A 12,193-nucleotide genomic window follows, 5' to 3' on the forward strand; every position below is an offset into this window, starting at 1 on the left:
CAATTGTAATTACTTAATTTGCTTTGTAATAAAATTAATTAAAATAGCATACCTTTTACTATCCACGCTGATAGAGTTAGACCAAGAAAAGTCTGCAGCGATATTGATAGCCCACGCAGTGGAAGTGTTATTTTATACGTCATATTAAATAACTCTTGCACTGCGTGGGCTATCAAAATGGCTGCAGACTTTTCTTGGTCTAACTCTAGTAGATTGGTATTTTCCCGAAGTCTTTTAGAAATCGATAAGTGGTCGCTCGCTATATTTGATATCACTGCATTCAGTAGGTAGGTATGATGTACTGAACACAATAGGTAGGTATACATTTTTTCCCCATCACAAAAAGTGCACAGGGGGCCAATTTTCGAAATCCGACCACTCGATTTCGTGTATTTCGTTAAATGATATCTCCACTAGGTACTAGGCGTTTAAATTCTACTAATAGAATTGAAATCGAGTGGTCAATACCACTAGATTCCAAATTTCGATCGCTCGTATTTCAAAAATTAGCATTTCGCCGTTTTCCACCGATTTTCGAGTGACGAAATCGAGCGATTGAAATTAAAAAATCGGCCCCAGCGCCGCTAAAGAAGTTTTCTCTTTTTCAAATTTTCTATGAGATGATCCCTTCGCGCCTACATTTTTTTTTTAAATTTGCCGCTTTTTTCTACTGACGGACATGGCTTGACAGACTATGTTATGAGATGACAAGCGCGATCAAGTGTTGGGGGCATAATAAATCTCTACGTATTGTAACGTCTTTCTATGGAACTTCCTAACTATGTACTTAAACAAAATGCACTAGTAAATTCATCATTCAGATACAATTTATTTATTCATAACAATCTTATAATATGTATTATATAGTATATAAGCGCTGGTGGCCAAGCGCCACCAGCGCAATTAAGAGCGTGCGACTTTCAATCCGGAGGTCGCGGGTTGAAACCCCAGCTCGTACCAACCAATGAGTTTTTCGGAACTTAGGTACGAAATATCATTTGATATTTGCCAGTCACTTTTCGATGAAGGAAAACATCCCAATAAGACCTGGTTTCCCCTCTGGGTTGGAAGGTCCAGCATTACAGTAACTTTAGCGAGGTACAGCATTACAGTAACTTTAGCGAGTTCCATAGAATGACACATTAAATGGGACCCTAAAATTGTAAGCTCCCCGTCATTGCCAAGATCACACAACGACCTCGCAAAACATACCACCAACCAAATAAAGAAGTCCACAACTTGATCGCCTGCCCAGCGAACTGGTTGCATATCGAAACGGGTCGGTTTAACGTCAATAACTTATTTTTACCTTGAGTAAGTATTTGTTCGAGCAGACGACACGTCTTGGCTTATTAAGCCGGACGTCAGGCTTTTTTTATAAAAAAAAAAGTTGGCGCGGATTTAGGCGGGAGTTTTTAGGTTCTTTTTGCGGGCATATTCTTGGTTGGAGGGTTTTGTGATTTTTCATTGCTTTTTGGAGGGAGTTTAGTGTGTGATAATGTGTTTAAAGGTTTTGTTATTGTTTGTGTTTGTTTTTGTAAGTTCAGTGTCGCCTCAGGGATCAGGATCGGGGACTGATGGAAAATGTAAGTTGTTTTTTTTTATTTGAATTATAAGTAATTTTTACATGTAGGTAATTAACTTACCGCTTTGAAAGTTCGAAAAGATAATATAAACACATGAAATGGGTCAATTTCTGAACACGATTTTTTTTCTGTCCGTGATGAAAATCGCGGGTTAGCATCAAATAATACTTACCATTTTTTTTTTACATAAAGAAGCCACACTTTCACACCGGGTTCCATATGAATTCACTGATTAATTGGTTTTTAGAGTACACTTAAAAATACCTAAAGGCTCAAATTACTACTCCCGTGCCCTGTCCGGAATCTACTTTTGAGCATAATGAAAAATCCTACGAAAAATTCTACATTAGTATCACTAATTTAGTGTCAAATACTTAAACTAGATGATATTTACTATCACTGAGCACATACACTATTAACTTCATTGTGGTAAATAACTCGTGATCGAAGTTTAAATTTTGTCCGAGCGCGCGAGTAAAATTTCGTCGGCAAAACTCAAAGGGCTCTCACAGCCGACGTCTGTATCTGAACCGCCTCGTGTCCCGCCTCACCTGTACTGGTAATATTCGGCTGATTCTCAAGGCAAGCGGATGTACGTCAAGCCGCGGCGTGTTCGAGCAAATCGCATAAGTATTTCGGAATCCGGGTGGGCGACAATTTTTTTCTAATTTCGATGCCCCTTATAAATTTTATTTCCCACATAGCTTTTCAAAAACAATTGTCATATTTAGGAGCCCTTTATGTATCTTTATGTAAGCGATAACATAACAGTTTGGTTAAACACGATTTAAATTTTTGGCGAATATATTTATTACGAATTCTAATTTCCGTGCCCTAATTCCCATAGAATATTTACCTAAAACAGCTGATTAAGTGGCACGGGAATTAGAAAGTATTACATTTATTGTCAACAATATTTTAATTGGGGGCACTGTAAGTTAATTGGCAATGTTTACGTCATATTATTATTACATATAATATATATTGGCATTGAATATATATTAATATATGTAATAATAATATGACGTATATCTTTCTACAGTATGTAAACTTACTAAAACCATTTACTCAACCCCGTTAATGAATAGGTCACACTGAGCAACTTTTACTATGGCACCATCCCCGAAATCGCAAAAAAGAAATTGATTCTCCCATAGAAAAATTCAATGCTAGACCAGCAAAATGTATGAAACAACCAAATTTTTTTTCGCGATTTCGGGGTCGGTGCCCTAATAAAAGTTGCTCAGTGTGATCTACACATTAACGGGTTTGAGTAAATGGTTTTAGTAAGTTTACATACTGTATTTTACATTTAAGGAAATCTCAGAGAACGCACAAAAATCTATGAACGGTTTTTTAGTATAAGTACTATAGTACATACTTACAGGGTGGACCCGAATAACCCGGGCAATTTTAATACGTAAGGTAAGGTGGGGTAAGACGACACTGGGGTAAGACTATCACTTGTATGGAATCCTCGTACTGTTAGTCTTGCGCCACCTTACCTTATTCATTTATCATATTATAATATTAAAATATTATATAAACATAAAACTATTTTTGGAATTATTACATATTATAATACCCGTACCTAAGGTTACATGAAACAAAATGAATCAAATTTACAATGGTTTTATTTTGTAAATTTGACAGCTGACAGCGTAAGCCGTATAAAATTTAAACATCTGGGAGACCGAGCTTTGCTCGGAAAACATATACCTACCTAAAAACTCAAAAATGCGCGTTTTCCCAGAGACACCTAGCTAGATCGATTTTTCATCCCAGAAAACGCCATATATGATCAAATTTCATCGAAATCGTTAGAGCTGTTTCCGAGATCCCCGAAATATATACAAGAATTGCTCGTTTAATAGATTAGTTGTTATAAATTAGCTTTTCTAATAGGTACAAGAAAAAATAAATATATCCTATTCTTACTATATTATAAATGCGAAAGTATCTCTGTCTGTCTGTCTGTTATTTCGTCACGCTTAAGCCGCTGAAACAATATCATCTTGATAATACATATTTGGCATGGAGATAGTTTGAGGCCTGAAGAAGGACAAAGGATCTGGGGGCACGGCAGTGCCGCCGCCAAGTCGAGCAAAACAAAGTGGCACGGCCGTACCATCAAATCTCAATAACATTCTATCTAAATAACATTTAATTTGAGCATGTAGTCTAAGAATTAATACACTTTAAAATCCCTTAGTTTTGTCACTGGCACAATCACTCTCAATCAATATTATTTTAAGGTACTTCTAGCATACCCACAAGTTCCAAATTTGAAACGTAATTAGGTTTTAGCTTTTTAAGCCAATAAAAATCTAATAATACTGCAATATTAGTCACGTTCTAAAGATAACTGCACAATTAAGTTTGTAATCCTATAGAAATATATGCGATAACAACGTTACCTTTTAGTTCTTACAATTAGTAGGGAAAATAAAGGTACACTACGATGGACGATGTGAGTATGAATAAAGATGTATTATGATATGTATATACATAGTATCAGTATGGTATGGGTATGTTTACCCGAAAAGAACGACAGCCTACAAAAAGAGATGGGATCATTTCAATTCATGTAAAAAGATGCAAATCTCGCAACGCAGTTCTTCTACTCTACTACAAAAAAGTTTTGGGATGTAATGTGAAACCAAGTCGGTTATTTTAGTTAGTGCCAGGGGGTATTTTGTAAGCAAGTTTTTTTTAGGAAGATTATGATATTTTTGAGAAATTACTTAACCAACCTACGCTTTGAAGATTTTCCCGCAGGGCAGGGACACCCCGTATACCTATGTGTAAAGTAAGGCGGGGTAAGACTAACTTAGTTTATTTTGATCGGGGCAAGACTAACATTATGAGGATTCCATACAAGTGATAGTCTTACCCCGGTGATAGCCTTACCCCACCTTACCTCATATGTGTTCAAACAATTTTTTGGGTGATTAATTTATGAAGGCAGCATATTCGATTTCTTCAGATTAACTTACACAATAACTTCTTCTCACTGTGCCCCTATTTATTTCTTAGTATCATTTCCTATAAGACCATATACCAGATCATACACCTTGTACCTATCTACATGCAGATACATAATGACACTTTTTAATGAATAGTTTTGTATGTAAAGGCGGACAAGTTTAAGAAACTACTCAAAGTATTGTTTTGAAATATGTACATTTTACTAAGAAAGAGAGATTAGTTGCCATTAAAATAAAGGAAAGGATTAGTCATATACGTAGTTTTTAGTGTAACATACTTTCGTAGATTTGTCGTTCGAAACTAAAATTAAAGAAGGTAAATATGTCCGATGCCACTTCAGTATGGTTGCAGTATATTATTGTAGATTAAAATATACATAAATAATAGTTTTAAGTACCAAAATAAGTTAAGAAAACAATTCCCGTGCCGTGTTCTAATTTCCGTCCTAGTAAAATCTAATTTCCATGGACACACTAATTCCCGTGCCCTGACCAAAATTTTAAATTTAATAACTTTTATAGTTTTATGAATATTTTTATCCCATAAGAAAATTAATATTTATTATATTTTTTATCAAATTCTCAGCATATTTTTTTTTGTGTAATGTTGGTATTTCAAAATTCCATGGAAATTAGACAAAAATGCTCGTTTGGTGAAATTGACCCAAATACGCTCGTGGTGCAATTTTGGAATCTTTCGCTTGCTTGGGTATCAATATTAGCACAAGCGGATAAACAACAACTTTGCCACCGAGTGATACAAATACCTATTTTATGCCGATAGCAAAACTATGGTCGGACACTAATGAAAAACTATTACCACGGAAGAATGAATGAGCGCGCCGTACATAACTTACTTTTGGGCTAAAGGCTATTAGGCTTCTGCCCTTCGCAACCCCAGGACCATGGCCCCTTTTGAGGCCAAATACGCCCCCGCAAAGTCATCAGGAAAATCCAAATTAAACCATTAGAACTGCCGGAATAATTTGATTAACAGTATATTAGTGTTGTATGCTGTTAAATACTTAATTACTCTGATTTCCCTAACGATATTTTAACGGCCAGAACCGGTTAGGGTAGATACTTAGATAATGCAAGTTATACAATAGGTAAGTACAGTCGCCATCAGATATATCGGAGCGGCCAAGGTGCTCACAAATATCTGAACACGCCTCTATTGTCAGGGCGTTTGAGTGCTTGTTCAGATATTGTGAACACCTTGGCCGCTCCGATATATTTGTTGGCGACTGTACCACATATTAATTTACTGTAGGTAGTAGGTACTTACCTAGGTATAACGGAATTTTCTTAAATACCTTTTGTTTATACTTACTTATAATATAATTTAGAATAATGAGAAGAAAGTTAATTTCATATATCTCTTTCTATTTGTGTTTAGACTTGTATAGTTTTTATATATTATTATTTTTGTAAAATTCCTGTTAGACAGTTAATGTTTTCTCTTCAACCCGATGGTTAACTGGTAAAGAATGCATTTTGGCTTTAAGTCCACTTAGGTACTTTTAGTTGTATCATGTACTTTCATTATATTATTTAAAAAAACTAACATTCATAATTAATTAAATGCAAGGCCACCGCGATGTTCTGACCAAAAAACACCTAATTATCATGACCTAGAAAAAGTTTAATATCTATGCTTCCTTCACATGATTTAAAAACTTAAATTTACAACGCGTAAACATATTGCATCATAAATGCTAAATACCTTAATATTTATTCGCTATCTACTTTTCGATTCATAAAAAATATAAGATTCAAATGTTAGCATTATAAGTTTTATAAGACACGCCTTGGTCTTTTTTAAACAAAAAAAACGCTGACGTAAGCGGCGGGCAGGGATGCCAACTTAGTGGTTTTACCACTAAATTTAGGGGGAAATAAACCAGCTAGGGGTTTTTTTAGGGGTTAAATATTTTTAGTGGTTTTTTTAGGGTTTTTTTTAGAGTAGAAAAGTGCGGTAAATTTGAAAAAAAGTAGGGGCAAAGGGATATCATCTCATAGAAAATTTGAATTTCGCGCATTTTTCTACTGACAAGATTTTCTTGACCATCTATGTATAACGTTTATATGTATGATCATTAAAATGTCGAACCGGTTGAAAATCATAATAATGTTCTAAATTTGGAAAATCTATAATAATTTCTTTTATTTTTTATTTAGTGGGTTTTCCAAAATAATAGTACAGTTTTAGGGGTTTTTAAGTTGAGCTCAGGGGTAAAAAAAAATTGGAGTTGGCAACCCTGGCGGCGGGAAAACATACTGCTTTTGGTCATTGTCTGATGCCCAAGAATTAAAAATACTGTTGCCTTATATTGTATAATATTTTGATGTGATTATTAATATATTACATATTAGAATACATACTTAATAAAAGTAACAACAACTCTATATCACAGCTCCTTAGCTCGATTTAGTATAGAGGTATGGTCCAAAGCTTTTAGGTTTATACGAATAAATAGAAGTAGACACACGCAAGAAGTTATTTATTCCCTCCCCCCACTTATATTGTCTTAACGATGACATCGCCACACTTTGTCATTGCTAAAGCCATGCAGAGTTAGTTTGGTCTAACTCTAGCAGGCTGTGCAGTGCAATCGGGATTACACGCGGGTATTCCCAACGTGTAAGTTATGCGAACTCGCACTTTTTATGTGTAAGCATAAGCACCTTACGGTAAGGTGTTAGCAGTATTTTAACTTAACTAAACTTAAACGGGCGCTGGTGGCCTAACGGTAAGAGCGTGCGACTTGCAATCCGGAGGTCGCGGGTTCAAACCCCGGCTCGTACCAATGAGTTTTTCGGAACTTATGTACGAAATATCATTTGATATTTACCAGTCGCTTTTCGGTGAAGGAAAACATCGTGAGGAAACCTGCATACATCTGCGAAGAAATTCAAAGGTGTATGTGAAGTCCCCAATCCGCATTGGGCTAGCGTGGGGACTATAGCCCAAGCCCTCTCGCGCTCGAGAGGAGGCCTGTGCCCAGCAATGGGACGTATATAGGCTGAGATGATGATGATGAAACTTAAATAACCACTTCCACTTCACTTCGGGTCGTTGCGCCACAGCAGCACGTAAACTTAAATAAATAAGGTGTTTTCAACCCCTACTAGTGTGCGATAACCCCCCATTCGATAACGTGACGTGCCGGAAGCGTTTAATCCGCACCGCAGGTTCAACGCCAAAGACTGATTAATCGGTCACAGAGCACAGTGCAACATAGACCTATACTTCGTTTTTAGGGTTCCGTACCCAAAGGGTAAAACGGGACCCTATTACTAAGACTTCGCTGTCCGTCCGTCCGTCCGTCCGTCCGTCCGTCCGTCCGTCCGTCCGTCCGTCACCAGGCTGTATCTCACGAACCGTGATAGCTAGACAGTTGAAATTTTCACAGATGATGTATTTCTGTTGCCGCTATAACAACAAATACTAAAAACAGACTAAAATAATGATTTAAATGGGGCTCCCATACAACAAACGTGATTTTTGACCAAAGTTAAGCAACGTCGGGAGTGGTCAGTACTTGGATGGGTGACCGTTTTTTTTTTGCTTTTTTTTTGTTTTTTTTGCATTATGGTACGGAACCCTTCGTGCGCGAGTCCGACTCGCACTTGCCCGGTTTTTTTAGCATTAGAAATTAGGTAAACAATCTTGATATGTCTTTTAATTGATAAACACATTTTAAAAATAAGTTACGGCATATATGTAACAATTATGAATCTAATACGATCATTTATATTCTTCTGCTTTCATAAGTAATAGTTTTATATTTTTATAAAGCGTTTTTCAATTAAAAGACATGTCAAGATCGCTTACCTTCTTGCAAGTTCTTTCTAATGCTAAAAAAAACGAACTATAAGTGCATATGCGTAAAGTTTCATTTAGTTTTGACACTTCGGTGACGTGGCGTCCGCGTGACAGCTTTTGCGTTTGACACGGCGTCGAAAGGGTTGTGACATTTTGTACGGGATTTTACTTTTATTTAAATACCTAAAGATACAGACTAGATGGTGTAAATTTCATTCGGATAGCGTGACGAGCATTCGCATTTGTGTTAAGTCTTCTTTAAGTAAGTTCATAATATGTTGGTATGGGATTTTGAACAGCTTGCCAAGCGGGACGTTCTAAAACTAAAAATTATCTAAAAATCCCATACAAAATGACACTTAACGCAAACGCAAAGTCATTGTACTGTTCATATTGATCGTGTAAGGTCTTCTGCCCGTCGCAAGGTCGCCGGACCGGGTTTTTTGTGCCGCTAGACCAGTCCCACACGAAACGAAGTATAGTACTTTAATATGTTACTATGTCCTTGACTGCACACAGTCAGCAGCAGAAATTGCTAAGCGGGCGAGGTGTTCAAAATAATCTTGACGCGAAGTATTATAGAGAAGAGAAAGAGTTTATTGTAGAGAATAACGGGCCCACTGATTAACAGTCCGCCGGACGGTATCGGCCTGTCAGTTGTTCGGAACTGTCAAAATTTTGTTCTAACTGACAGGCCGATACCGTCCGGCGGACTGTTAATCAGTGGGCCCCTTAAGAGCGTGTCAAGGTAATTTTGAACACCTCGCCCGCTTAGCAACTTCTGCTGCTGACTGTACAAACAGTAACATTCTTGACTGGCCATTCGTGGACCTTATGCCTTTTGTAATAAGGTTTACGAACTGTCAGCATAGAGAAATATGTAAGAGTGCTAACTCCATACATTAGTTTTCTTACCAAAACGTGTTATTTCGTTACATCTATAGTTCCTTTTTTTAGGGTTCCGTACCCAAAGGGTAAAACGGGACCCTATTACTAAGACTTCGCTGTCCGTCCGTCCGTCCGTCTGTCACCAGGCTGTATCTCACGAACCGTGATAGCTAGACAGTTGAAATTTTCACAGATGATGTATTTTTGTTGCCGCTATAACAACAAATACTAAAAAAAAAACAGAATAAAATAAAGATTTAAATGGGGCTCCCATACAACAAACGTGATTTTTGACCAATCGGCAGTGGTCAGTACTTGGATGGATGACCGTTTCTTTTTTGCTTTTTTTTTTGTTTTTTTTTTGCATTATGGTACGGAACCCTTCGTGCGCGAGTCCGACTCGCACTTGCCCGGTTTTTTTTTAGCAAGAAAGAACTTGCAAGAAGGCAAGCGATCTTGACATGTCTTTTAATTGAAAAACGGTTAACTATTACTTATTAAAGCAGAAGGATAATAAATGATTGCATTAGATTCATAATTGTTACATATTTGCCGTACGTAACTTATTTTTAAAATTTGTTTTTCAATTAAAAGACACATCAAGATTGTTTACCTTACTATTAATGCTAAAAAACGAACTATAGCGTCAAGTAGCGGATTTATCTATCAGACTATCAGTGCTTACCGCGTCCGCCTGGGGTGCGAAACTCCTCGCTTCGGGCAAACTCGGCTCCGTTCGGCTCAGCATTGCTCCGAGTAATTATTAGGGTTGACACAACTTGACGTCCCTTTGTGTGACCACGGATAAGATAATTACTTGAATTTTGACAATCCTAAATAGCCGAAAGGGATAGCGCCATATATTAGAAAGGGACAGCATGATTAGACCCTGAACGGCTGTGAAGTTATTATCTTATCTGTGGTCGTGCACGCAAATTAAGGGACGTCAAGTTGTGTCAACCCTAATAATTGCTTTCAGCAATGCCAGGCGTGGCTTACTCCGCGATTTCGTCGCTTTGCTACAGGTCGCTAAAAGTACATCCGTTCGACCCCAATTTTGGGGTTTGCCATAAGCCGCGCGTGGCGCTGTCGCCACCTAGCGGCCATATCTGTCCTGATCGTAACAGACGCGTTTTGTTAGAGAGTGAGTCTTCTGTACCTAGTACTATTATTTATTCTGTGGCACGGGGCCTATATGACCGAGAATCAAACGAGAATGAATGTGTTAATTCTAAAGTCACATTGACTTGTATCAATAATATCATGAATCATATCGTAAAGTTCATCATTATTGCCGGGCCTTGGCCGAGGTTTGCCCAACATGAGGAAAATGAGAACATTATAGCGTACCTTCCTAATGCGTTTACTTGACTGTGGAATTACCAGTTTATTTATGTCTATACAGGGTGTCCAGTAATTAATGGACAACCTCCTAACCATCGACAGGGCACCTTAGGCTGGTCCAGAAAATGCACTTTTATAGGTCTAGTAAAAGTTTCGTGGTTTTCGAGATAATCGCACTTTTATATCTTTTTTACTAGTTAGCACCATACTTCATTTTAATCACCATCTAGGCCATATCTTTGTTTGTATAAATAGGTATGTAGGTAAAACTCCGCTGTCAGTCCGTCCGTCCGTCCGTCTGTCACAGATGATGTATTTCTGTTGCCGCTATAACAACAAATGGGTACTAAAAACAGAATAAAATAAAGATTTAAGTGGGGCTCCCATACAACAAACGTGATTTTTGACCGAAGTTAAGCAACGTCGGGCGGGGTCAGTACTTGGATGGGTGACCGTTTTTTTAGATAATGGTACGGAACCCTTCGTGTGCGAGTCCGACTCGGACTTGGCCGGTTTTTTTTTTAGTATTTGTTGTTACAGCAACAACGGAAATAGGTACATTTTCTGTGATGAATTTAAACTGCCTAGCTACTCGTATCTCGGTTCATAAGATACAGCCTGGTGATAGACAGACAGACGGACGGACGGACAGCGGAGTCTCAGTAATAGGGTCCCTTTGGGTACGGAACCCTATAAATATATTTGTTTGAAACGTTAAAACATATCTGTTCTTCGGAGAAGATACAAGGAAAATTTATCAGTAAACAAGAGGTAAAGGACATACATATATACATCGAAGTCAAATTGACAAGATCATTAGATCATTACGTATAATCACAGTATAATTTGTATAATTACATACGTATACTCCGTATCTTTACTTGTGTGTCTATTTTGTTTCTCCGTATCTTTTGGACCCGGGTATGTCCTTAAACTACGTCCAAGACGTAGTCCTACGACTGCGATCGCCAACCCGCCTGCCAAGCGTGGCGATTATGGCATTCACCCCCCAAAGGGGGAGGCCTATGTTCAGCAGTGGACGTCTTATGGCTGAGATGATGATGATGATGACTCCGTATCTTTAGGTATTTAAATAAAAAGTAAACAAAATCTACCCTCAAATGGCTCCTTAGCCAGTTTTATGGCTCCTCTACACGATGGGCCAACGCCGGTCACTCCAAGGGACGCATTTATGCGTTAGAGGGAGCAAGTGATATTGCTATATCATTCTACCGCATGGTTGCGTCCCTTGGAGTGGCCGGCGTTGGCCCATCGTGTAGAGGAGCCATTATACTTATTTACGGCCTCTCGGAATACACAGTAGCTGTAATAAACATCTGAAGAAGATGTAAAGGCCAATGATGATGATGATTCGAATGATGCTTATAAGATGCCACAGCGATACGGATATGTCAGCGTCAAAAGTGACGTTTTTGGTTGATACCCGTCTGTCAAAATATACTTTTTGTTAAAACTCAAAAACGGCACGGAACCCTACACTGAGTATGGCCCGACATGCTCTTGGCCGGTTTTTAGTTAACTAGCTGACAGATAGATAG

General features: G+C 37.9%; 1 protein-coding gene across 1 annotated transcript in view; it reads left to right on the top strand.

Moving 5' to 3' along the window:
* The first annotated feature begins 1,306 nt into the window (after positions 1-1,306).
* Positions 1,307-12,193, top strand: part of LOC134676246 (transferrin-like) — a 39,055-nt gene continuing 28,168 nt past the window's right edge. Inside the window, exon 1 of the mRNA XM_063534593.1 lies at positions 1,307-1,586. Within this exon, the coding sequence (XP_063390663.1) occupies positions 1,499-1,586 (88 nt within the window). The 5' untranslated portion in view covers positions 1,307-1,498. The remainder of the gene's footprint in view (positions 1,587-12,193) is intronic.

The sequence above is a fragment of the Cydia fagiglandana genome, chromosome 24 (genome assembly GCF_963556715.1).
Source record: "Cydia fagiglandana chromosome 24, ilCydFagi1.1, whole genome shotgun sequence".
Taxonomy (NCBI): domain Eukaryota; kingdom Metazoa; phylum Arthropoda; class Insecta; order Lepidoptera; family Tortricidae; genus Cydia; species Cydia fagiglandana.